Genomic DNA, 27,581 nt, shown 5'->3' with positions numbered 1-27,581 from the left:
TTCAGATGAACTTTGAAACATTTCCACAAACTCGAAGGTCTTGCAGAAGGTACTCCCAGAAGAGGCTTATATATTATATTACGAAACATTTGTATCAGATGTTATCTGCAATATACCACAAATACCAGGATATTATTTATAACTCGGAAACATAAATACTTTATATTTGAAAGCTTGTAGTCTATTTTAATGAAAAAGGGAACAAGGGTGAGCAATAATAACACAGCTGATATTGGTAAGACGCGTCTTATGAGCTGTTGTGTTTTATCTTTTCTTTGGTTACATCAAATCCCAGACCTTCTATATCAAAGACACACGCCAGACAGATGTTGTACCAACACATGGTTTGTGTCACATCACCAGCAAATCGATGGAAAATTCACTTGGGAGTTCACTCAGGCTAAACTCTCGCCCTCACGAAAATTCATCTTTTGTCCGCCCTTCCCCCCTACAGTCCCCCCTGCTTTTATCTCTGTCCTTCACACACGCACACACACTCCCTCACACCCGCACACACACGCACGCGCGCGCGCACACATACACACACACACAATACCAAAATAATAATGTGCACCAGGTGTGAGGGAGTGTGATGTGCACTAACAAAGTAGCTGGATCAGACCCGGTCTTACCCAATGTTGCGCCCTCCCATCCGTGATTTTCATAAGCTTACAAAAGAAATCACATTGCATTGTTGCACACTTCAGCTTTAAAGACAACAGTAAACATTGACTTTCAAGCTAAAGTGTGGAACTGTTTTTCATAAAAAAAAAAAAAGCAACGTTTTTTTCACCCAGGCGACAACGAAATGAGCCTATTAGCTACTCTAAACAGCCTAGTGTATTTTTCAGTATTTTGTCTTTTACATTTTGTATCAACAGGTGACTTTTCCACCCCGGTGAATCCAAAACGATGTTGCAGAAATGGCACATTAGAGTGGGCGATATGCCGCATCTCCTCTCCTGTTGAGCAAAATCCACCTGTTTTTATACTACTCAGGGGCAGGCGGCCATTTTGCCATGTCCTGTCACAATTGCTCAGGGCTCGTGCAACAGGGTTGCCGCTGGGTCATGAAATCGTTTAGCTAAGCAGTATAAAAATTAGTAGTCAAGTTCAAGTGTAGTTAGCCACGACATTGTATGTTTAGGTGACAGCGATGTTTCACTGCTATCTTGCTACATGCGTCATTCATGTATGCAGACAGCAGAGACATCGTAGCCAAAATGACACAAAACATATAACACTTTTGGGTTGAAGCCCCACTCTCAAAAATTGTGGCAACTGAGAGGATGAAAAAGACTTTTACGCTTTGTCTCAATAATTCAGTACTACATTAATCTGTCTTTAACAATGTTTTCAAACTTCAAGTTTCAAGTCAACTTTATTGTCAAATGTGCACAGGTGAAATTTCTTTTCTCTCAACTACAGGAGAGAGGAGCCGCTGCGAATGCCCGCGCCACCATCAAAAGAACAGTTAATACAAAATGACAAAATAATACAACACATCACATCAGACATAGAAAGTCGTGCAATCTTAACCACTTTTCCTGCATACACTTTGTTGTTTGAAGCAGTTATAGAAGAAAGAGGAGCGAATCAAAGTGTCCTTTCACCAGTGGATCAAAGACGCCATGCTGAAAATGTGCACACGTCTGCTACAAGCTAGGTTTGAAAACAACAAGAAGCTGCAGCGTCCATTAACAAAAATGAGATTGGCTTACATCCCCATGTAAATCCGCTTCAATTCCAATCCACGACTCCCAGTTCCACATACGCATCGGCGCTCTGCGCTGATGCTTCTTTCTTCTCGTCGTCGGCTCCACAAGCCATCCTTCCATCCAGACGCTGACTGTCAACAGCACTGACATTTCCGCTAAACAAAATGGCGCTGTGAAAAATGCTGCCCATTTCAGGCGCAAAAACACAATTCCTCCCAATCAAAATCAGTGCTGGTACACGCGTGCTGCCGAGAAGGCGCAAGCACCAAGCCCAGATTCTTCTTTTTTGACGAATGTCGTGGCCAAAAAATGCTGAAAACAATCCACATCAGGTCCACACGACATAACAACACCATGTGACAAAACAGTCAGATCGCTGAGTGCGCATAGCGGCACTCCGTTTGTACTGCACTCTGAGTCACCGAATGACAAATGTGAGCAAAGCTCTGCGTTTCCGAATGTTGGAGTGAACTAGTGCGCGCTCAGAACCTTAAAGTAGTGCATGGGTGTCGGAGTGAATTTTTGAATGTGCCCTTAGTTTGTTTTTGGTGCGGAAACCGACACAATATTCACCATATCATCCATTCTCGGAGAAAGTTCTGACACAGCTGTAAATAATGAGTCATTGGCCTGGAGCTATGTTGTCATTAAACTGAAAATAATCATGAGCATCACTGGCCGCATGGAGCATTGTGGGATTTGTGTATTGACTTTTTTTTTTTTTTTTGCATAATGAGAATTTTGACAGGCAAACTGGCCACTTTCCTATGTGGCGAGTGTGGAAAATACCATGCCATTCCCCCTTTCCCCTTGTCATTGTCAAGTTGGCGAGCGGGCAGGACGCACCCTGGGTAACAACCAAACCCGGCTCAAGTCAAATAAAGTCAAGTCAAGCTTTCTTGTCAAACATGCTCTATGTGCAACATACAGCACGGATGAAATTACTTTCCTCTCTCAACCACAGTACAAACATGCAGTGAGTGCATTGAAACACAAACAGCTAAAAAAAAAGGGCAGCAAACTGAACTGCATAAAAATACATAAAGGCATAAATATATAAATATAAACATAAACAAATAAACAATAAATAGCAAACAACAGACAACCAAGGCCATTTGTGATTGTTGCGGGTTAAAGTTTAGGCATGGAATTGATTAAGTGCAATAAGCGGATTTCAGATGCTGAGGGCGGGTCACTGTTTGTTGCAGGAGACAGCGGCAGAGGCTCATCTTGCAAACATCACATGACCAAACTTAGAATATTAGATGAGTCCTGAACAACTGTGATGTAATTTTTAATTGACAAGTGGCAAATAGGCCGCACTTTTGTTGCTGCTTAATTCATCTTCCAAACCCGCAATATATATCAGAATGCTGTGTTTAGACTAGCAGAGGCGCATATTGATGTAAAGAATTTTTGGGGGGTTGACTTTCCCTTTAACTAAACATAAAATTTAGCGTTTTTGTAGCAGGACAAAAAACATACAATACTTATAATTTCGAGTTAATCTCACAGCGAGGAGGCATGGGCTAGCCATAGCATATGTCGTATTGAATTTTTTTCTTTCAAGTCTTATTAGTTATTTAGGTAAAGTGCTGTAAGGTAAAAGCAGCTCTTTCTCTCTCTCTCTCTCTCTCTCTCTCTCTCGCTCTCTCTCTCTCTCTCTCTCTCTCTCTCTCTCTCTCTCTCTCTTTCTCTCTCCATCCACAGTTTGCAAAGAGAATACTGAATAATTTAAATAAGGTGGGGCGAGACCATTTAAAGATTTGAAAACAAATAAAATAATTTCAAAATTAACTCAAAGATTTAGAGTTATGTTCTCCCTCCTTTTTCATTGGCTAGCACATATTTTGTCAATATTTTTGAATGTTCTGGTAAAATTTGGCATAGTATTTGTTCCTTTGTAAAGTAATTCAAAACATTTCCCAGAGCTAAATTTGCCTTAATTAATTTCTTCTTTTTTTTTATATACAGTCAAACCTCGGTTTTCGAACGTCTCTGTTCTCGACCAAATCGGTTTTCGACCAAAAATTTCGAGGTTTTTTTATGCCTCGGATGACGACCGAATTTCGGTTCTCAAACAAACTGAGCGCACTTGAATGCGTGACTTGACTCCTCTCGCCTTCCTTACACGATGAAGTGACGCTTCCTTGGGTAGACGAGGAAGTGACGCTTCCTAGTGTAGCGTTCCATTGTGAATAGACGTGTTCAATCATTTTTTTTTATAAAAAGAGCGTGGTTTCGGTTTTCGAACAAATCGGTTTTCGAACAGCCTTCTGGAACGGATTATGGTCGAAAAACGAGGTATGACTGTATATGTAAAAATTGAGTGTATAGTTTTAGTTATGTTAGTTATGTTATAGCTCGGCAATATCTGAAGTTGCACAATCCTATTTTACATTTTTTTTCCATATGATATTCATGCTCTGATTGGAAAAAAAAATGTTATTTTCCAAGTAGGTAGCATGGTGGCCGACAGGTTAGCACATTTGCGTCATGTTGCGGAAATTCAGGGTTTGATTCGGGGCTCCAGCCTTCCCGTGTGGAGCTTGCATGTTCTCTCTATGCCACATTGCAAAGACATACATGGTTGGTTAATTGATCACTAGATTGTCCCGAGATGTCATTGTGAGTGTGAATGTGAATGGTTGTTAGTTTATGTGTGCCCTGCGATTGGCTGGCAACCAATTCATGGTGTGCCCGCCTACTGCATGAAGACGCCTAGGATAGGCTCCAGCACGCCCCGCGACCCTTTTGAGGATAGGAGAATGAGAAAATGGATGGATGGACTCTTCAGGTACTTAGTACGTTCGTGGTTTTTTTTTTCACAGACTACTTCCGTATTTACTCATGCTGAAGTCATGATTTGGAAGACTATTTTTTACTTTGACTTGAGTTATATTTTTCTAAAGCAGGCTTGTCCAGCTCCATTCCTCGCGGGCCGCTGTCCTGCCTGTTTTCCATTTCTCCCTGCTGCAACACACCTGATTCAAATGATCAGATCATCAGCAAGCTCTGAAGAAGCAGTGTAACAATCCTGATCACTTGAATTAGGTGTGTTGCAGCAAGGAGAGATGGAAAACAGGCTGGAGAGCGGCCCTTTAAGATTGATTTTGGATACTCCAGTTGGAAAGTAACAATACTCAGACTGGAGTACAAATTTTGGTTTCTCTACCAACCTCTGCTGTGGACCAAATCGCCCAGTGCGAGACCACCTGCAAGATGGTCTCAGTAGGGTTCCAAGATCACTGAACCATTTTCTCACATGGTTCCCACATTGCAGATGAGTGTATGGAAAGGGAACTCATGTGGTCATATTTGTCTCACTGTATCGCTCTGCCAGCTTTCCTCTGGACCTGTTGTATGGTTTGTCTTTCATCTACTCTCTCCTTTTTAACAGACACTCACTCCTTTCTGTTTTCTTCCTCGCTGAAACCACATCTCCTTCCACAATTTTCCTCCACTCCCTTTTGCTGAGTATGACTGTCATTCCTCTATCGTGGCAGGTGAGGCTATAAAACTGCAGGGGCAGCCAGTGGAGGCCAATGAGACTAGGTGTTTTGCGTGTGTGTGTGTGCGTGCGTGCGTGTGTGTGTGTGTGTGTGTGTGTGTGTGTGTGCGCGTGTGTGCGCGCGCGTGCAATTGCGTGTGTCAACTGATTAATTGTTTTATATCCAAGATCATATGCAAACTGTGCCTGCGTTTAGAAGTACTGCATACGCAGTCATTAATCTCAGCTGCTCCAGAGTGTTGTTAGGTTAAACAGCAATATCTCTAACTTATGATTTAAGAAATGTCTACACTCTACAGTGCTCTTCACTCATACCCGAGTGTCCTCATGTTGCCAGGCCAAAAGAGTATAAAAGAGTCTCAGTCTCAGAGTCTCAAATAAATACCAACGTGTGCATGAGTGGTTTACAGCTTGCGAGTGACATTAGAGAATGTGATCTATACTTTGCACATGCTGTAAGTGGGTTCAATGCATTAACATCAGGTGTCTCCTCTGTCCACAGTATACGATTGACGAAATAGTGTATTGCATACAGTACTTTAAAGAAAGTGATACTGTGCATGTAAACTGAATACAGGGTGACCCCAAAAAAACGGGCCCCAACTCTAATTAGGCCTCGTTTCTTAGTGTTTTGTCCGAATGAAATGAAACCTTGGCCATAACTAGTTTATTATATTCAAAACATCACATCAAAACACTAGGGTCTTTGGCCTTTTTTCTCCGTTCTACAGCATATGTTCTAGATGGCCTCCATTTAGCTCCGTGCATTTCTTGAGGCGCAGCACGAAGTTGTCCATGACGTTCTTACAGACTGAATTGGTAATGGCTCTCACCTCCTCCCTGATGGCTTTCTTGAGTTCCGTGATGGTTCTGGGTTTCCCTGCGTGGACTCTGTCCTTAAAATAGCCCCAAAGAAAAAAATCTGGGGGGCTTAGGTCCGGGCTATGGGGTGCCCACTCAAAATCAGTCTTGAGACTGATCACTCGGCCTCCGAAATTCTCTTTCAGCCAATCTCGGGACAGGTTTGAGGTGTGAGAACTTGCTCCGTCTTGCTGGAACCAGAAATCTCGGCCAGAGGCATCATTGGACCAATCTTCATCGAAGAATCTGGCGCAGCAGTGACAGTCACCAAGGAGCGGTATGTGGAGGTCCTCAAAACCTTCAAGAATGAGCTCCAGACCATCTACCCGTCGCTCATGAGCAAGTTCTGGTTCCAGCAAGACGGAGCAAGTAGGGAGTGGCAACTGGCTTCCTCGACCACGCTTCATTAGTTTTAAGTTGTACCGTATTGGCCCGAATATAAGGCGGCTCTGATTATAAGACAACCCCCTCTTTTTCAAGACTCAAGTTTGAAAAAAGACTTTTTGAACACCAAATTAATTTTTATATAGAAAATAATTACAGTACATCTGAAACAAATGATTATAACAATATATTTGAGAGAAAAAGCATGTTATTTTTGCCTCATTCAAATCTTAATATCTGAACATTTAAATATGTTAACTAAAGTGCAATCACATTCGGAAATGAATGGCTTCTGGTTTTTGAAATGTAAATTACATCATAACTTCTCCTCAGCTGCCGGTTAACCTGGCCGATCTTCGACCCACTTTTCTCCAGATTGTCGCTACGTTTCTCCATTTTCTGTTATCTCTTCTATTATTTTCTTCTCTTTTCTTTCTTACTGCTATTTTTTATTTTTCTTCTTCATGCTACCGCTATTTTTATTTTTATTCTTCGTGACAGGGGTTCACTTTGGCCTGGGGAGTCAAGTTCAGCATTCGCTTCAATGATATCTGGCGCCCTCTCGTGTCGTGAATGGGTATAATGTCTAGACCCCGAATATAAGACGACCCCCACTTTTTCAGTCTTATTTCAATGCAAAAAACACAGTCTTATATTCGGGCCAATTCGGTAATAACAATGTTCACCACGAGATGGTTTTGTGGTGATTTTGAGTCACTCAAATAATCAGAGACTCTTTCAACATTTTGAAGAAGGAAGCGAGGGGAGCTACTTCGATTGGCCAGCAATCAGCTGCCTTCCATCCCACAACGGCGGAGACTCCCTCTTCCATTTGTGCAAGTCAAGGAAAATACCCCCCCCCCCCCCCAAAAAAAAAAGAAAAAAACTCCCGGTACTGAACTGGCTGAATAGAATAAATGGATTAGAAAAAGAATGAACTGATATATTGGTGATTGGCCAGAAAATTGTGATCGGTACACCCCGAGTACCAATCCACTGCTGATTGTCTATTGTCACTCGAATAATGTTTTTTAAAACGGCTGCAGTTGTTGGAAAAGCCATTTATATCGAGAAGTGACTGTGTAGTTGTTTAGATTTGACTTTTTGGAGCTTTTTGTTCTATTGGTCCTCCCACAATTATTGAGCTGGAAGAAATAATTAAAACCAGAAACACTGGGTAGCTGAGGGAGACGGACGGAGGGACAGACTGATATGGAGAGGGGGTGGGGGGAGGTTGGGCAGAGACCTCCGTTTTTATATGCTGTCTGGTTATGATTTGCAAAGAGCCATCATTCAGCAGTTCTATCAACCTTTTGTGTGTTTTTTAAGCCCTTGAAAAATATGATCTCCTTTATCTTTTCTTGCTTCTCGTTCATAGAGGGACCAGAAGCACCATTTTATTTTATTAGATTCTCCTACTCAACAATGCATATTTGCAGCATTTGCAGTTTTTAATTCCCTTTCTCCCACGATACGATAGCTCCTTTCTACGTTCATGAAAATGCCATGCGTTTGATAATTTGTGCAATAAAAATAGTCTCAATTATTAGTTATGAGTCTTAATTAAGAGTCATAATTAAAAAGTCTTAATTTCTTTTATTTTTGTTCGTATGTTTTCCCCCACATCAAGTGCCTCCAACCATGCAAGGAGCTTTGGGAATCCAAGAAGTTGCCTCTCAAGTCCTGTGAGGTAAAATAGAGGGTGCCTCATCTGAGTGCCGTTGTGTGTGTGTGTGTTTGCGTGTGTGTGTGTGCGTGCGTGCGTGCGTGCGTGCGTGCGGGTGGGTGTGTATGTGTGTGTGCATGCATGTGTGTGTGTGTACGCGTGTATGTATGTGTATGAATGTGTATGTGTGCGCGCGCATGTGTGTGTGTGTGTGTGTGTGTGTGTGTGCTTGTCCATATGCAGGTGCGTGTGTGTGTGTCCGTACGCGTGTCTGTGTGTGCTTGTGTCAGAACATATCAGCACAGGGAACCTCTCGTAATAGTTTTGTCGTTGCCTCCTGTGTACCTGTCCAAGAGTGAGTATGTTTTGTGTATTTATTTGTAGTGATACAAAACTCTGTCTCTCGTGTTCTCAATAGAAGCAGACAGAGTGTGTGACCAGCAGCGAGTTTCTAACATCTCTGAGGTCATCCAGACAGGGTGACTGCCCTCCACCTCAACGTGCGACGGGTTTTGCAGCTGCCTGTGTGGAAAGCTGCTTGCATGACCGACATTGTCCTACTCCCAGGAAGTGTTGCTTCAATGGATGTGGACACACATGTCAAACACCAGCCAATCTTTACAAAGGTGCCCCCACACCTGATTGATTCTTGTGCCTGCCCAGCCGTATTCGTTGATTAAATGTCATTTGTCTTTTAATGTTGGTGCATTTCCAAAAGGCTACAAATGAAAATAAATGAAATAAAGTACAACTATTAATGCAATATACAGTAATACTAATTAGATTTTTTTTAAATGCTGATTTAATATGAGTACTTTAGATCAAAAATTGTAAAAGCAAATCAAGTTTAATTCAGATTTGATCTAAATTGTCCAACTGGCAGCAATTTAAATGTGATAGAAAACACAATTTAATACATTCAGTCATTTGTATTTTAAAGATATCTTTAGCAGACAGGTGCATTATTTTATATCTAATTATTTTTTCTGGATTTAATGTAATGTTGACAAATCACCGATGTTTATTTAAGCCATTGTGCAAGATCGCAATGACACTTTTCTCGTGAATACTGCACACCCACTACAGTATTTGCACGACCTGATGAAATGGATCATTCCATTTCAACTGAATTACAAAGCAGTATGATTGAAGTTGTGGGATTGATTACGAAGCAAAACGTTTTCTCTTTCTCCTGCAGGCGTTCCCCTGAAACCCCGCAGAGATATGAGCTTTGTGGAAGATCCGCTGGGTCGGGTAAAAGTGATGTGGATGTCGAAGTTCAATGTCAGCATAGAGCCGGTCGTTTACGTGCTCCAGTCACGCTGGAATACGGGCATTCACCCCAGTGAAGATAATGCGTCCCCATGGATCACTGTTGCCCTGGTAAATAACCACCAAACTCTTTTTCTTCCCTCATTCCAGGCCAGCCTTTGAGGATTTGATATTGGCAACGGTTTTGCCTTTTAACAGTTTAACAACCTTAAAAGATTGTGCAACATATCCCTACATCATAATTCACTGTGGATACGATGGAGCATTTGCACCTCCTTAGTCTCCTGCTGTCTAAACCTTTTCTCTTGATTGTCTGACACTTTGCCAGGGTAAACTGTTCATGTGAATGTATGGGTGCGTATGTGTGTGCCTGTGTGAGGTTAGGTAAATAAGCAGAGCTTAAAAAGGACCCATTGGTAGTCACAGCCGTTCCATCGACTGCCTCTGAATGACTGAACATTCATTATGGACTTAAATATATGACGGCTCATGTCAGGTCTGAATGCTTTTGGGCCACCAAGCCAGCTATTGTCCACATATTTTGTACTGTACACTACAGTATATTGACCCATGAATTGAACACATCTTTTTTTTAAATTACTATTGCCTCTCTTCGAGTCGTTTTAATTTCATATATAGCGCTTTATTACCAAAGCCTCATGGAAATGGGGTGGTTAGCACCTCTACCTCTCAGTGGAGATGTTCTGCATTTGCATCTTTACTCAGGGTTCTCTGTGTGGAGTTGACATGTTATTGTTGTGTGTGTGTGGGGGGGGGGGGGTTCTCGGGGCACTATGGCTCCTTTCCGCATTCGAAAACATGTTGACACAGTTCGGGATCAAACTGAATGGCAATCCGATCCTACAGACGTAGACAAACAAAATTCAATAACAAAAGCGCACCAACAAAGTATAAACAGAAATCACTTGTCAAAAAGAACCAGAAAAAAAACAATACATTCACCAAAAGCGCATTCAAAGGCAAGGAAATAGTAAACCCGAGATTGAAACAATGACTAGAGTCCAATTTCGCGAAACAAAAACATGAGCAAGATCAAAGACAAAATAACAAATACTTACAAGGTGAGAGACTAGAGAAGCAAAAAAGACAATGAAGAGAACGAGAGGTCTACAAAACAACACTTCAGCAAGAGCAGCAACAAGGTCAGCAATCCAACAGACACATTGGATCTTGGCAGTCCTTAAATGCTTGGCTAACTTGATGACCAAATTGGCAGCAGGTGTGCACGCTGAAGGGAAGACCCTCCTCTGCCACCTGCTGGAGACACACAAGAACAGGATCATGACACTCATTGGTTGAATTTATTTCAAGGCTCTAAATGGCCCTTAAGTATGAGTGTTGGCGTCGCACACATAAGGGTTGTGTAGGTCCCCACTACTCCCTGTCCACTTTATTGAAACTTTCCACACTGCCCACTCCCAACCATTTTTAAAATCGCGCTTCGGGCTGTCTCAAAAGTTATTTTTATTGTATGACGTGACTCATCAAAAATGGATAGTAGGCCAAATGGCCCCCTGATCATAGTTTAGACACCGATGGTCTTTGATTGGTGATTGGATCCAACCTCTCACCCAAAGTCAGCTGGGATAGGCTTTAGCACAACCACTCCTAATCAGTAAAAGTCATTCAAAATATGGACGGATGGATGGCATATTGCCTTTATTTGTTCCCAACACGTCATCGTTCATCTAAATATTCATCACGAGTGAAATTCATCATGAGTGAAATATCTCATCACACTTTAGATGATTTTTATATTTCATTTGTTTTTGTGTTCGCTTTTGCCTGTGCTGTTAAAAGTAGGTAGCCTCACAACCACATAGAATTAAAAAAAAATTCTAACCTTTTTTTTTATGAGCGTGTCCATTTGCTGCCACAATACTTCCAATTTATCCCACTCCCGCCCCATTTTCTTTAGATTGGAAAGAAGGTGGCTATTACATGGGTGTTTGCAGAAATATGGAACCCCCCCCCCCCCCCCCCCCCCCAAAATCAGTAGCAGAGGCAATCGTATCAAGCAAACAATTCATTTCGCTAAGGGAGCACGTAAGACGTGAGGAAAAAGAAAAAGATACAGGAACAAAACACTACACACACCAAGTTAATCCACCAAATGCAGATGAGAATATCTAAGGCGATTGAGCGAAGCAAAAGAGGAGACAGCCACCAGGAAAAAAATCCACTGCACAAGAGGACAGGACTATAAAAAAATAGTCCATCGACTCTTTCCCTTCCCTCCAGCGCCTATAAACCTACCTAGTTGTGATTACAAGCAGGTGTGCCCTGAGGACTCCGCCCCTCCATCTGTCCCGGTCACTGAAAGAGAAAAAAGCAAACAGATCTCCATCCATGGCGGATCACAACGGTGGCATGGCTCAGTGGTAAAGTGCTCGATTGGATTGTGGGTTCCATCCTCAACCCCTTGTGACCATGTCAAAGTGTCCTTGAGAAAGACACTGAACCCTAATTATCTCCCAATTGACCTGGCAGAGCATGGAACCAGCCTACCTTTGGTGTATAAATTGGCTGAATGTGAGGCTTTATGAAGCGCTTTGGGCACCATATGGTATCGGTAATGCACAATATAAGTGCAGTCCGTTTGCCATTAAAGTGTTGGCAGTCAGCACTTGGGTTTGATGACTCAGGTGTTGACAATGTAGGACCATGGATGGTTTTGAGCCGCTGACTAACAATAAATGTATATTCTCATTGAACTGAGTCTGATATATGTTGTACACATCAAAAGCTGTGAAACTCTGCCTTGCACTGATTTCAATGTAGAATGTGAATATAAATGTATGCTCTGTGTAAACATGTTGTTTTACCTTGCAAGTCATTGCTACAGAAAAGGAACATGTCCTAAATCACAGCTCATCATGGGGAGCCGTTATTGCACCGATATGCAACCTTACATGTCATTTTTCATGTTTGATGTGTTTGCATTTTTAGACACTTTCTGAGGAGGCACTCCTGTCAGATCTGAAACCTCAGCGTTGGTATCAGTTCAGAGTGGCAGCAGTAAACAGTCAAGGCAGCAGGGGCTTCACCACACCAAGCAAGCACCACATCTCCAATAAAGGTCAGCCTGTTGAGCTGTGCTCTCCTCTCTTGATAGTGAATCTCAACATTGTTTCTTGAGTCAGTGACCAACACATCTAGGCCTCCTTCATTCATGCCAATGCGTGAGGGATAATATAACTCTCTGAGGGCACGTCAGGCACTGAGAATTATGTTTGTCTCTTTGACACTTCTCTCTCACTACATGAATAAAAGTGAAGGAAGTTTAAATGAGATGGGAGCTCATTAAGGACACAACACACACTCATATACTTTATGCTAATATTCATCGGACTCTGTTTTTATATGGTCTTATTGATGTTGTGCTATAATTAGCCAAAGCATGTCTGCATTTGACTTCAGGGTATCCGGACCTCTTTAAATCTAAATTGGAATTCCTGCATGGCATTCTCCTTGCAGATCACTTTGGCCCTTTCACCGCATTCAAGGAATAGTCAACATTTTCGGAAAAAAGGTCTGAGTTGCTTCTTTGCGGGGACTCACACAACAATATTGATACCACTCTCACATCTGTCCTTCATACATGAGACGTTTTAGCATAATAACTGGAGACAGTGGTAAGAATCTGGCTGTTTTTGAACTACGAAACCAAGAAACAGAATAGGGCTGCCACCAAAATGTGCTTAACATGATATAATCACAATTGTTTTGCTCTTGAAAAAAGTATGAGAGTCTACCGTTTTTATATTTATGCTTGACAAATGTATCTTTCGTCACCTGTATTTTATTTTAAGATTTGCTCAGAACAAGGATAGTGCCTCAGCTGTTTCTCTTGGCTCTCTCTTGACTGTTGGCTTCATACTAATTCTGTGCATGCATGTGTGTGTGTTAAATTGGACTTCAGGGTGAAAGGTAAAAGACACACGCTGACATTCCAAATACCATCTGATAGCAGTCAGAGTCGTATGTTTCTAGTTTATTGGACTGATTAGTCAGGGGCTAGGGGTCATGGGTTACAAATCAGGAAGCTAGCAGATGTCAAACAGGTTCGTCCTATGTTTTGGGGTCTCCTCGTGTGACCTCACTAGTTGACAGTGCCGCTTGCCTTTGGTAATCGCCAGGGAATGTGGATTGCGGAACTCATCCTGATGTCTTCGTCTTGTAAAATACTGGACTGAAATCTATCTGGCTCAGGGGGGACAAAATAAACTAAGGCTTTCGAGAAACATTCTTTATGCAAGCACACAGAAAATGAGAAAGACCACCAATTCTAATATTAAACTTTGGCCTGTGCATAAAGGCTAACCAGGTAAATTGTCCAGTGGGAGGCCTGCCATTGGGGATGCCGTTCTAATCAGATCCTTTTTTTGTAGTTGTAATTAAATACAGGGCTATGAAGTACTAATGAGACACAGGCTCTCTGTTGTAAGAGCCGCGACCTCACAATTTGTTCCTCGAGGCAAATGTAGACTCGCAGTGGATGTCTTCAGTCTATGTTGTGGTAGCTTCTGAAAAAGTTATTGTCATGCTTGTCCAGTCTCGCTCACCTTTCATGCTATTAATCGAATTGGCTGAACAGACTCCATTGAGACCAAGAGGAAATGAGCCTTTTCCCCTCTGCTTATCCTGTCAAGGGTCATGGCAGGGGCTGGAGTTTAGAGATATTGAAGATTTGATTTTATCGTAACACTACAGAGTTTTGCATTTTGTTAATTAATGTTCAACCTTTTGTATGACAAGTGGGAATCATGCACGGCCAGATAAAGCCCTCCTTGTGGCTAAAGCCCAAAGCGAAATGTAAAGATTTTGCTTGAATGACAATGCCTTTCTATCTCTCTCCCTTTTGCTGAAGACCCGTCAGCTCCAGACCCTCCAATAAATATTCGTGTAAGCAACCAAACTCTGGTTGGGATGACTTCACAAGCAGGATCTTGCTTCACAGAAAGGTATTGAGCAAACATAAACACCTAAATTGTTTATTTTACTTTGTATTTGCTGGTGCTGTTGATAAGTATCTTTTCTGCGCATTTGATCAGCAGTTATATTCATCTACTGGTAATCAATCAATTAAATAACAGACTCACTGTATACTGTAGTTTCCCTTTAAAATAAATGAGCAAACATTTTAAGTTACCGCTGCCCATATGGTGACAGAAAGGTTAAAAAAAGGTGACAAAAGCCACAATAAATTCAGACGACTAACGAAGAGCAATTTCATCGCAATATCAATTATTTCAAATTTACCCACCTTTATTTTTGCTCAACAAAAACAGGCCATAACAAAACCAACTCCATATTCAAAACCACTTTTATCCTGCAAAACAAACACCATAAAATGAAATTGCCCAGACGAGGACACGATTCTGAACCGCAACAGAAAAAAAAGCAGCAGAGACAAAATTTCAACCCCAAAAGAAAGGGAAAAATAAGTAAATTAAAATAATCAGTCCCAGTCTTCAAAACTGGGCATCAAATCCATATCCCTTTATGACATGTTTCGTGAAATGTTGAAAACGAAACCTTTTCTTTCCTAAACTAATGAGGTTACTAAAAGCCTTTGCTTGAAGAACTTGTCTTAGGGAGGGTGATAGATTCAAGACCGCTTTGGGAACTGGTTGCTGGAGACATGTTAGTTTGACTCCTGAAAATAATCTTTCCTTCCCCAGGATTACGAAAGGCATCTCATCTTGTCAAATCAAGTACTACACTTGTTGCATACTCGGAGTTGGCTGACATTTACGTATGGTGTGTTTTGACATTTTGACCTCTCTCCTTAGGTCAGGGGGGAGTGGAATCACTGTGACCGTCTTAATACACTGGGACCCCCCTCAGGATGGAGACTTGCCAGTCCACAACTACAGAGTCACGTGGATGTCTCGACATAGGACACAAAAAAACACACACCTCGCACATGCAAACATGCATGAATTACATAACAACATGCGAACCCAGTTTACACAGCCACATGCACACCAGGAGAGTAAAAAAAGGAGCAACAGCAGGGTGACCCAGGGGGTAAGGAACTTTTTATTCACATTAATTAGAAAATGCAAGGGCCACCGCGCATTAGTGTTGAACTCCGGTCCTGGAGGGCTGCTGACCTGCACGTTTTCAAAGTCTCCCTGTTGCAACACACGTAATTCAAATGATCAGATCATCAGCAAGGTCTGCGGAAGCCTGCCATTGAACTTGTTCATTTGAATCAGGTGTGTTGCAACAGGGAGACTTGGAAAACATGCAGGACAGCGACCAGGACCTGAGTTTGACACCCCTGGGTTAGCGGCTTGGCCTCACAGTGCAGAGGTGCATGATTTGATTCTGGCTCTGGCCTTTCTGTGTGGGGTTTGCATGTTGTGCTTGGGTGGGTTTTCTAAGGGTATTCCGGTTTCATCCCACGTTCCAAAAACATGTGTGGTGTACAGTCCAGGGTGTACCCTGCCTACTGCCCGAAGACAGCTGGAATCGTCTCCAGCACACCCCCATGACCTGTGTGAGGATAAGTGTATCAGAAAATGGATGGATGGATGGATGGATAGACAATGCAGTGATAGACAGGAGGGGCAGAGAAAGTGGTGGTAATCAATTTACATTACATTTGAGTTTGTTTGTTCACAAAAAATGCTTCAAAAGCTATGGCTTTAGGACAGTGTATGACATTTAAAAATCATTGGGGGCCTGTCTTGAAGATTTTTCATGCACAATGTCCGTCTCAGTCTTCTATATCTATTCTGTTGTAAAACCTGAACAGATTTATGCTCTTGTGTTTAAGGTGTATGCTACTAAAGCACGCAGATAAACAGCATAGTTAAAGGTATTACAGCTACATAATAATTATTTGAGATATGAAATACAGTTTGTGAAGTGGGTTTCCAATGTTATATTAAAAGCTTAATATAGGTAGGATTCAAGACTTTCTACACATTTTCTGACTTTTTTTGTTTTTACTTTGAAATGTTGTTTATACTGTATGTTCGAAATACATTAGTTTTCCGTTAGACAAGCAATTGTCAGAGGCCATAACTTTGTCAAAAGAGCTAAGATACCATTTTGGTCGTGTGATAAAGCACTGACATAAAATGACAACTGAGCCTCATACAGTCCCGTGAAATATTATTTGCCCTCTTCTTTATTTTTGTGTTCTTTGCATATTTATCACATCCAAAAGTTTCAGTACACCAAACCAATTTTAATATCACACAGACACTCCCCAAAGAAATGCAAAATGCGGTTTTGAAATGCCAATTTAATTTAGTAAGGCACAAAAAAATCCCAAACCACCTGTCCCTATGAATAAGTAACCCACTCCCCCGCCCCCTGACAGTTTTAGGAAAGCTGAGTTTATTTTCACAGGCAACACCCTTGCACCACATTTGTCGAATCCAGAAATCACATAAATAGAATCTGTCAGACAAAGTGAAGTCAGCTACAAGATCTCAAGAAACAAACGCATCATGCCACGAGCTGAAGAAATTCAAGAAGAAATTAGAAAAAAGTTATTGAAATATATCAGTCTGGAAAAGGTTACAAAGCCATTTCCAACACACTGGGGCTCCAGCGAACCACTGTCAGAGCCATTACCCACAAATGGATAAAACTGGGAACAGTGATAAACATTCCCAGGAGTGGTCGACCAGCTAATATTACTCATCCAGGAGGTTGCAAAAGAACCTAGAACAACACCCAAAGAACTCCAGACCTCGCTGGCCTCAGTTCAGATCAGTGTTCTCTACCATAAGAAAGACTCTGGCCAAAAATGACATCCATGGGAGAGTTCCCAGGCAAAAACCACTGCTGTCCAAGAAGAACACAAAGGCTCATCTCACATTTGCCAAAAGACATCTTGATGATCCTCAAGACTTTTGGAAAAAAACAGTCTGTGGACTGATGAGACAAAAATTGGACTTTTTGGAAGATGTGCAGCCCGTTATGTCTAGGGTAAAAATGGCACCGCATTTGATAAAAACATTATGTCAGCAGTGAAGAATGGTGGTTGCATTGTGAAGGTCTGTGGCTGCTTTACTGCCTCAGGACCAGGACAACTTGCTGTGATTGATGGGACAATGAATTCTGCTGTCTACCAGAAAATCCTGAAGGAGAATGTTCGACAATAAGCTTAGGCCCTCAAACTCAAGCGCTCTTGGATCATACAGCAGGACAACGATCCAAAACACACCAGTAAGTCCACCTCTAAATGGCTCAAAAAAAACAAGATTAAGGTTTGGGAGCGGCCAAGTCAAAGTTCGGATTTGAATCCAACTGAGATGCTGTGATGTGGCCTTAAATGTGCAGTTCAGCTAGAAAACCCTCCACTATGGCGTAGTTGAAGCCATTCTGTGAAGAAGACTGTGCCAAAATTCCTCCATAGCAACATCAATGACGAAGCACCAATTATTGCAAATGCTTTATTTCGGATATTGGTGACAAGAGGATTAGGGGGGCATTTACCTTTTCACATAGGGACAGGTGGGATTAGATTTTTTTCGTGCCTCAATAAAATAAATTGGCATTTAGAAACTGCATTTTGTATTTCCTTGGTTTGTCGTTGTGTGATATTAAAATTGTTTTGATTAACTGAAATCTTTGTGTGAGATAAATATGCAAAGAACACAGAAATTAGGAAGGGGGCAAATCCATTTTCACGGCCCTGCAGATAAGCTGTACCCAAAGAGATTTGACTATTCTGCAGTCTGCTTTTTCTGAATAGTGTTGAAATCAGATGAAAACAATGTAATGTATGTGCCAGCCTGTCACGAGACTATAGTTAGTCACAATGAGGTCAAAATATGGATGACATATAAGTCATTGTTGAGTGAATGCAGGAGCCAAAACTCTTCCAGGTAGAAATGCGTCTGTCTATCTGTAGGTCTTGTGTAATGTGCAACAGGCGTTCAAACTTGAGGTTTTTGTGCAATTTTTGAGAGAAAAAAATGTGGAGATGTGAATAAATCAGAATTTCAGTTTCGTCAGATGTTTCTGTGGTATCTATTTTGATCATGTATCAGAACTTTAGCCTCAACTTTAGCCTCAATATATGAACATAAACATGAAGGTTTCAAACCTTTTAGTGCAAGTGTGCTCATCTGGAGTTAGCTATCCTCAATACAGTAGTGATGGCGATCCCAGACTAAGCCTGTTGGAGCCATTTATCTTCAGTCAGGTCCTCTGTTCTGCTTGACTGGGAGGCCAAGAATTTAAATAAGGCCTCTTAACAAGTGTTTTTACCCGCAGCTGCATCTACTTACTAGAAACAGAAAGAGACAACATCACAACAGGTAGCAGCAAGAAGAACAGAGGCACAAAATGTGTAATGTGCTGGTGATTTCAATGCCCATCGTTAAAGAAAATGAAGCTAATGTTTATGTCGAGGAGGATTTCATGCATGTTGTGGGATATGCAGCATTAACAATGTAAAAGAATATTGAAGGAAGCTTCCTCAAACATGAACATCTTTGCAGAATTAGTGGTTATGACTGTACTTTTTTTTTCATGTAATATCCTCTGACATTAAACTCTAGAATCGAAATCCAGGCTTTTTTTTCACAGTGTCGCATATATGTGTACACACGCACACACACACACACACGCACACGCACAGGCCATATGTTTTGTCTATCTTGCTTGCACTAGAAATACTTCAACCTCGTTTTCTCTGCTAAACACCAAAGAACCGCTTTTCGCTCAGGTCTGTGACATTTTGGCTTACACACGTACACGCACACACACGCATACACACACAAACACACGCACACATACACACACACACACGCACAAAAGTGTTATCGTCTAAACATCTCTTTGTTGTGGCTGGTTCAGGTCCATACAGGCAGATGAATTTGATTGACTAAGAGTCAGTAATGAGCTGTCAGTCAAACAGCGGTCTAATACAGAACAGGTCTGGCCTGTCAGTCAAATGGGAGGGCGCACACATCCGTCACTGTGTGAACAGGGGGTGAGGGGGGAGAGATATTGAGGAATATGAAGGCCTGGTGGATGATGAATATAACATTCACAATGCCTGTGGTGGTTTTTGAAGCCACAGACCTTTGGCATAATTTCCTTAGGACACCAGTCAGGAACCTGAAAAAACATTGGAACAGATTTAATAGTGAAAATTCCATTTTTTTAAAATCATCTTTCCATTTTTATGTTGTGTCATAGGTGCAGTGTGATGTGTGGCTACAGGGTCTTCGTCCTGATACTTCCTACTTCCTCTCTGTACAATCAGTGGCCTACTGGGGCCAGAAGAGACTAAAGAGCCCAAGAGCCCACATTGTCTTTACTACAGTCCCTTGTAAAGGTAAATGATATAAAATGTCCTGTTAGTGACTTGACATACTTGGCTGTTGATTTCTGAAATGAGAGATGCATTATAGGATCGGACAATAAAATCTCATACAAGAGCAGGGTCAAAACTACTGCCTTTCAAATTAAAACTGGAATAGTACCCATCAAAGCCAATTTTCAAGTTGGGAAAAATGATTATTTTAGGGTGTCTGCATGCTGCTTCCTGGGTCGTAAAGTAGAACAAAAGATGTCATGAGCATACGAATGGTGCCTTTTTCAGAAATTCACGTATCCATTTAGTATCGCAAGTCTTGACGAAAATATGATGCGGGGGTTCTAACTTGACCCATGCAACATTTCTCCATAGAGTTGAATGAAATTGTCGGGCTGTGCTAAACTGGTACTCCAGCACTTTTCGTTCTTTTATTTATGATGGAAGAAGCCAATGGGGTGGCACGGTGGCGATGGGTTAGCACGTCCACCTCACAGTGCAGAGGTGCAGGGTTCGATTCCAGGTCCGACCTTCCTGTGTGGAGTTTGCATGTTCTCCGCATGCCTGTGTGGGTTTTCTTCGGGTACTCAGATTTCCTCCCACATTCCAAAAACATGCATGGCAGGTTAATATAACACTCTAAATTGTCCTTAGGTGTGAGTGTTGCGTGTGATGGTTGTTCGTCTCACTGTGCCCTGGCTGGCCACCAGTTCAGGGTGTAACCCACCTACTGCCTGAAGACGGCTGGGATAGGCTCCAACACACCCGTGAACCTTGTGAGGAGAAGTGGATTCGAAAATTGATGGTTGGAAGCCATTGGGCAAACTGAAATGGACTGCACCATTACAATTTTGGGGAGAACGAAAGAAAGAAAGAAAGGAAAAAAATCCAACCATCCATTATCCGAGCTGCCCTATTGGCTTCTTCCATTCTAAACAAAAGAATGAAGAATGTCTCGAATCAAAGCCTGAAGAAAAAAGAAGTGAAAAAAAAGCAGCGAGAGAGAGAAAGTGGGTGAGAGAATTTAAGAACATATGTAGCTGTCAAAATCCTGACAGAGTAAAACAAGTTACAACAAGTAGGAATAATTTTCGCATACTGGGTTGTAAGAATATAGTATAGTAATACTCTAAAGCAGAGGTGCGCAATACGTTAGTCCCAATCGACCAGTAGCCCACAGACTGGTCCTAAGTCAATCGTGAGGAGTGTGGGGGGGAAATGGAAAAAAAAAAGATTTGTGTGTCTATGGGCATGTTTTTGTTTCTATTTTTGTGTTTGTGCACACTGCACCCTAAGCATCCTATCAATTTAAATTAAAATAAAAAATCAAGTCACCTTTAACATACGGTGGTGCGTGACCTCCATCACCGGAAGTTGTTAGCGGTCAGCAGTCCGCAATTGCAGCTTGCTATCAGAGCTGTTGAGATATATCTTTTTTTATTATTATTTTTTTTCTCATTCAAAGTTTGTTTCATGTACAATTCACCGATGGCACTGGCAAAGGATGGGAATCTGGGGTGCCAGGAGAAGCATTTTAAAACAGTACAAGTACATATGATGCACTTAACACGCTGCAAAGCGCGTCACATGCCTGCACCATGCAGGACAGTGCCCCCCTAGGATGGGGTTTGGACACCCCTGCCGTACATTATGCATTTTTTTGCAAGGACTCCAACCTGACTGAGACGCCTGAGATTTATTTTTTAAAACTCTTAATGCTGTTTCATGCCATTAATTGGTGCCATCTCTGAAGTTCAAAGCACATTACACTGATTCATACATAAGTGAGTTCATGTACGGCAGTTGAATTTGTCCGCATGCTCCGGTTCCCTCCAACGAAAGTACAGTATATCTAGATAACCTCTCAGTTGACGCAGCGCAAGAATATATGCCAGCTGCAGCTCAATTATCAGCCACGTATTAACAATTTCATACAGAACATGTTACCATTTATATTTCAAAAAGTAACCATATGTGAGGCTGAAAGGTCAGATGAAGTCAATGAGTGTCCTTGAGTGAACAATAATGAAGTCTTGTTTTGCACTTTGACCACTACTTTCCAAGGGTAACAGCATATGTTCATAAACCTTGTGTATCACATCCCGAAATACCCACTGTATTGTTGTTTTATCAGAACAATACTTGCTTGAGAGTGAATTCAATGCATGAAACATGGCATGCATGTAACTGTGTCGTGGCTGATGAAGCACATTCAAAAGCAGAAATCTCACGATGATTTGAATGAAACTCATTTTTGAAATGTTTATTTCAATTTTATTCTGAGTAAATTAAATGTGTCAGTAATACATTTTAAAAGCGGCCCTTTTCTTCCCCCTATCCCTTGTCAATTAGATTCAACCAAAGGAGAAGACTTCACTAATGAGCTCCCCTCGGCATCTTCCTCATCATCCCCATCCGCGTCCTTGGCTCATTCCCTCTCATCCTCTTCCCCATCCCCTCCTGATCTCCCCCTTTTGTCATATCTTCCTCAACCTGAATCCCCTCTTGACCCTGTCATCCCTGGTGAGCTTCGCCTAGAGGTTGCTGCCCCCCATTACCGTAGCGGTCAGCTGCAGGTCAAGGTGTTCTGGAAGTGGTCTAACCATGGTGAGTTGATCTAGACACACACGACTGCTGAGGACATTGTAATCGCATAATAATTGTTTTCCTCCATTGTGGTGCAAATAGAAGTGATGAAATCAACAAACAACCACAAAATAGAATCACCAACATGGATCTGTGGTAAATTCGCAAGTCTCTATATTTGCGTTATTGACTGAATCTTAATTTTGTCCTGATATCTTACTTGTTTAACTTACTTAAAGTATTAATTGTATGAAAATAGTGGGAAAGCGGCATATTCTCACATCTGCTTAAGTTCAAAAAGGTACCGCTGTGCACTTTTTTTGCAGTGTGTAGATTCTCTTGTTGACTGAAGTGTGTCACTTATGCATTTTCATTAAGTGCACATACTCTGGGTGGAGTGACGATAAAATGTGAGTGTTCCCTGTCTCAACACCTTTCCTGCACGTATTCTAACAGAGACTTGAGCATCTTTTCTCTTTCGTGCTCACCGTATTAAAAGGCATAGTGTCAGTTATGGGTGCTATTTCTGTGTTTAACACATACACAAGACGCATTGTATTATTGGACGCAGGCATGGTACGTACGCTAGCTTAAAAATACGGTAGCATGCATGCACGCTAGGGTATGTGGGAGCAAAACTGAGTTTAGTTGTACTCTATTGATATATTTAACAATGTACTCCTATTCTTTTTTGATTAATCCTCATCCTCAAATCCATCAAGTCCTAATCTTCTGTATCTGAAATGAACAGCTCGGAAAGTTCACAAACACGCCAGGTTCCCTCGCGTCATTGTCAGAGTCAATGTTTTTGCCGTGCAGCTCCTTAGAAATGATGCCAGCTTTTGCGAAAGCTCAAACAGCAGTGCAAACAGACACACTCCATTCAAAAATTGTGGCGTAATTCAGACGGTTCTGTATCCCAGTTTTAGTTAAACTGTATTCACCATCGCCCCCACTCCGCTCTCAACTTCACTTTGGCCGTTTCTGTCCATTACCATAGCAAACAAGCACAACAGTAAAAGCGTTGTGCGTATTGCTACCGTCCTGGTCCTCTTCTCTACAGTGTGGTTCACTGGTTAGTGATATGATGTTTGTGATATGGTTGGCCTGCTTTGTGGTTTGTCGGCAGTGTTTTTGTTGGATTTCATAATACAAAGTATGCTTGTCCCTCATCACTTGCCGTAGCGTGGAGAAAGAGAGAGAGAGAGAGTGAAAGGGGGGGGGGGGGGGTGATTGGCCTTGTCCGAAAAAAGCAGCACATCTCTCTTCGCCTCCCCCTCATCAATACCAATTAATTTTCTTATCATAAACACATCGGCTGCGCGGGGATAGCTGACTAGGAGCGAGCTGCAAGCTAACGGCGGCTACACAGCCAGAGCGTATAATGAGAGTAACACATATTTGTTCATTAAATGATGGAACGTTTAAACAAAAAAGAGGTGATTAAGATATCCTTTATTTGTCCCACACTGGGGAAATTTACAGTCTACAGCAGCAAGATTGTGGGTAGAAAGAAGAAAGAAGAAAAAAAACCAAACACCGTTCAATTAAGTGCAATATAAATACAAAATGGATAAGTCGCAGTGCTATTTACAATTGTTTTTCACATCATTTAATTATTATTATTATTATTTTTATTCAGCAGCCTGACAGCAGTCGGTAGGAACGAGCGTCGGTATCTCTCCTTCTTGCAGCGCGGGTGTAACAGTCTCTGGCTGAAGGAGCTGTCAGCTGATTTAGTTATTTTTTGAGAAACACACAAACTTTTGCACAATCACATTCAACTGCTAATATTGATGATGTTGATATGCCAGCACATTTTATTGTGAATTTTATCATAAAATGTAAGGTGAAAAGATTCTGGACTATGAGGGCAATCATCATCCTAATGCATCTTTACATTTATGATTCTAGTAGTATATGACTGCTTTCCACACAATTTAAAAAAAAATACATTGTTTGTGTGAGATGACAACTTTTTTCCTTGATAAACTACAAATTTGCATTTCGGTGTCATAATATCACAACTTCATTGCGTGGCCCTAAAATTCCTTGGAAGGATCCCAAGTTTGATTTCCAAAATCAAAAAAATGTTTTTTAAAGTTTAAATAAATTATAGCATGAAAATGAATCTTGGAATGTGATGTTTACCAAACTTTAAAAAAAACATGTTTTTTGTTGTAGTTATTGTGAACAATTTCAGTTTGATCTACAGTGGGTTTTATGTTGTGAGGCATATGGAAGGCTAAAAGGTTCACAATACATCCTTTTTTAATGACAAAAATATTGTGCTTTACTGATGATTGACTACTCAATGAGAAACTCCTCAATGTTTGTAAAAGAAACATTGACTGCGAATGAAATCTGGGTCTTTATTATATTAAAAGGATGGTAGCATAGCAGGAATTTTTGCCCTGAATTGTTCCTGCAGATTTCCTCTTCTGATACAATCTACAGTAATCAGCATCGAACAAACTGTAGCTTGAGGAAAAAACAAAAACAAAAAAAAACATGGGAGTGTCTCCACACGCGTCTGTCCTGTAGATTTTGGCAGCTGGGAAGTAAGAGGAGATATAAAATGAGTCACACATCACTTTTGACCGTCATAAAAAATGAATGTACATAAACAGGACTTTGACATGTTGGTTTTGTCCCTACTCCCTTACAATGCAAACGCTCAATGTCTCTTTTGTTTTGTTATATTGCAGCCAGAAATCGTCACCCTGGTCCATACATTGTGCGATGGCGCCCACATACCTGCAGCGCTAATGTTACAAGCACCGAGGGCACAGCAAATGTGCAGGTACATCCTCATGGCTAATTAATGATGTGTCAAAGTGGCTGGTTTCGGGGTTACATGTGTGAATGTGAATCAGTGGCAGGTTGGGTTTCAACAACATAACTCATTTTTTCCCCATTGGAATGCCCCCATCTTCTGTGTTTGTGTAACCTCGCTCTTGGCCATCATCACTTTTTCCGGCCTCACGTCTGTCATCATCTTTGGCTCCGATTTCTTAGCTTCTATTAAATTGTGTCATCTACACAGATAGCAAACACCGACAAAAAAGAAGGAGAAAAAAAATGAAAATAGCACCCCTGATAGGTGTGAATCCATTCAATAACACCATAAAACAAAATGTTTACTCACAAAACAAAATACAAAATGATACAAGGGGAGAGCATTAGTCCAAAATGCAATGATGATCATTTGATCATCTGTAGTAAACGCAATCAGTGCTAGCTGAAAAAGAAACGGGTTTGCTACATTTTTGTATGAAAATTTTAGTCATTGAAAATGATTTGTTTTGTTCAGTGAAGTGCATAATTTTCTAATACGATATTTTTCATTCTTTTGTCGTGCCACTGTACTTGGTTGTTGAAAGTGATCTTTTTTCCAATATAAAGTAAATATCATAGCGGTTTCCAAAGTGGAAAAAAAGCAATATGTCACTGAAATCATGAGTTCTCCCACAAACCAGGCCATCATATTTTCACCCTCCAGGGTACGCATTACACTGTTGAAGGCCTTCTGTTTGCATGTAAGTACTGGGTAGCTGTGGCAATGAAGGGTGATCCTGAGTCAGAAGCTGTTGCCTGGGTTACGACCCCAACTTGCTCCTCCATCAGGGTCAAAGGAGACAAAGCCTTGCCCTGTCGCACCAAAGGTATAGCTTATATTCATAAGCACCATTTTAATGATTGAGATTATACTGCAAGATGTTGTTAACGTTGTATCACGCACATTATTAGAGCAGGAGAACAAATACCGTCTCGTGTTTTGAAATGAAATGTCTCATATCCTTTGAGTCAGAGCGCCCCACAGCAGGCAGAAAGCTGATACTGCGCCCAGAGCGCCTGACGGCAGATTTTCAACGACTCGATGGTACGTTGATGGCTGTGTTTCGCTGGAGGGTATCTCAACACGCACTGGACCTGGCAGAGGTTTATGGGTTCCAATTCACTTGGACTCTGCAGTCAGGTGTAACCTTTGAAGCAAAAAGCCATGAGGACACGCTTATCTCTCAGGCGCAGACAATTGCACCGGTGAGACAGAAATAATGTGCTGTTTATACAGCCTGAGTCTGAAGTACTAGTTATGCAGCCACTCATGTGTCATCATTTCCATTATTGAAAATGTTTCTTACATTACAGTCTCAGCGGGCAGTGATAGTTCATGGCCTCCAGAGTGACAGTGATTACCAGGTACAGCTTCAGGTTTTAACAAGCGGAGGAAGCAACGGCACTGCAGTCTTAAAGACTTTTCACACTCCTGCAGTGTGAGGTAGTATTTTTTTTTCTTTTGATGGGGATTTGTTTCAAAATATATATAATTTTGTTTACCAAATCTTATCCCTCCCAAATTTCTCTTTTAGGTCCAAGTGCTACTGGGCTCTACTGCACCACTCGTGTGTTCGTTCCTGACATATTCCAAACTTTCTTTCGAAATGCAACTGGTTTTAATTGAAGTAGTAAAATGAGGTAGCATGTGAACATTTTCCTTCTCATCTTGATTGCCTGCCCCTCTGGTTCTCTTGAAATCAGATGAGAAAGCTGATATAAGTGTTGGGGTGGTTTCTTTGTGTTTGTTTGTTTTGTAATCATAAATACAGTATATCAGGCTACAATACTTTTGACAAGAAATGTAAACAATAAATACAACTCTACATATATGGTGTACTGGACATCACATTGCTGGGCTGGAGATATATGCTCAATATTCCATTTAATAAGGCACTCTACGTCACTGGAACCAAATGAATTCCGCAAAGTCGTATTGGACACCAGTTTGTCTTGTATTTCGTAGAAATAAAGACTCCCAATTGAAAATGTTCTAGCACTGACCTGAAGTACTTTGTATGAATAGAAGCTATAGATTGTGTTTATTGCAGTTGGACTGCAACATTGTCATTCATGTGGTTCATTTTGCTAGAGTAAATGCAAATAGTATTTCAGATATTGTTATTTTATTAACAGTTGTATTCAAATATGTATGAAGACTTGTGCTTTTTATATTGTTGGTCTGTTCCAGCAAAGAATATTCATCATGACTTTTCCACACTGTTTTTACTGTACTTGTGGAAGAAACAGAACTTATGTTGAGATGCCCTTTATGTTGCCTGTTTTATATGCTTTTTTTGTAATTCTATTTTAATTACGTTGATTTGTGCACAATGTCTTCTACTTCTACTTCTTCAGCTGACCGTTGTATTTATTGTTTGTTTTTGTAATTAAATAGAAAGTAACGATGTGTTGTGTCAGTGTTTTAAT

The 27,581-nt window shown here is 41.2% G+C and overlaps 1 protein-coding gene across 2 annotated transcripts in view; it reads left to right on the top strand.

The window, feature by feature from the left end:
* The window catches only part of anos1b (anosmin 1b), a 59,001-nt gene extending 31,440 nt beyond the window's left edge, over nucleotides 1-27,561 (top strand). Inside the window, exons 3-15 of one of the 2 annotated variants that reach the window (XM_086116637.1) lie at nucleotides 8,105-8,164; nucleotides 8,559-8,766; nucleotides 9,339-9,523; nucleotides 12,383-12,512; nucleotides 14,304-14,397; nucleotides 15,229-15,466; nucleotides 19,610-19,748; nucleotides 22,080-22,334; nucleotides 25,022-25,116; nucleotides 25,816-25,978; nucleotides 26,125-26,357; nucleotides 26,466-26,595; nucleotides 26,687-27,561. In XM_086116637.1, the coding sequence (XP_085972763.1) occupies nucleotides 8,105-8,164; nucleotides 8,559-8,766; nucleotides 9,339-9,523; nucleotides 12,383-12,512; nucleotides 14,304-14,397; nucleotides 15,229-15,466; nucleotides 19,610-19,748; nucleotides 22,080-22,334; nucleotides 25,022-25,116; nucleotides 25,816-25,978; nucleotides 26,125-26,357; nucleotides 26,466-26,594 (1,929 nt within the window). In that variant the 3' untranslated portion in view covers nucleotide 26,595; nucleotides 26,687-27,561. Of the gene's footprint in view, nucleotides 1-8,104; nucleotides 8,165-8,558; nucleotides 8,767-9,338; nucleotides 9,524-12,382; nucleotides 12,513-14,303; nucleotides 14,398-15,228; nucleotides 15,467-19,609; nucleotides 19,749-22,079; nucleotides 22,335-25,021; nucleotides 25,117-25,815; nucleotides 25,979-26,120; nucleotides 26,358-26,465; nucleotides 26,596-26,686 lie in introns of those variants that run through there. The other variant, XR_015101477.1, reaches the window with a different exon arrangement.
* Nucleotides 27,562-27,581: the final 20 nt, after the last annotated feature.

The sequence above is a fragment of the Hippocampus guttulatus genome, chromosome 7, assembly GCF_054856545.1.
Source record: "Hippocampus guttulatus isolate MCC_2025c chromosome 7, RoL_Hgut_1.0, whole genome shotgun sequence".
Lineage (NCBI taxonomy): Eukaryota > Metazoa > Chordata > Actinopteri > Syngnathiformes > Syngnathidae > Hippocampus > Hippocampus guttulatus.
The sequence above is the reverse complement of the archived record's forward strand: the minus strand, read 5'-3'. Positions and strand labels throughout refer to the sequence as shown.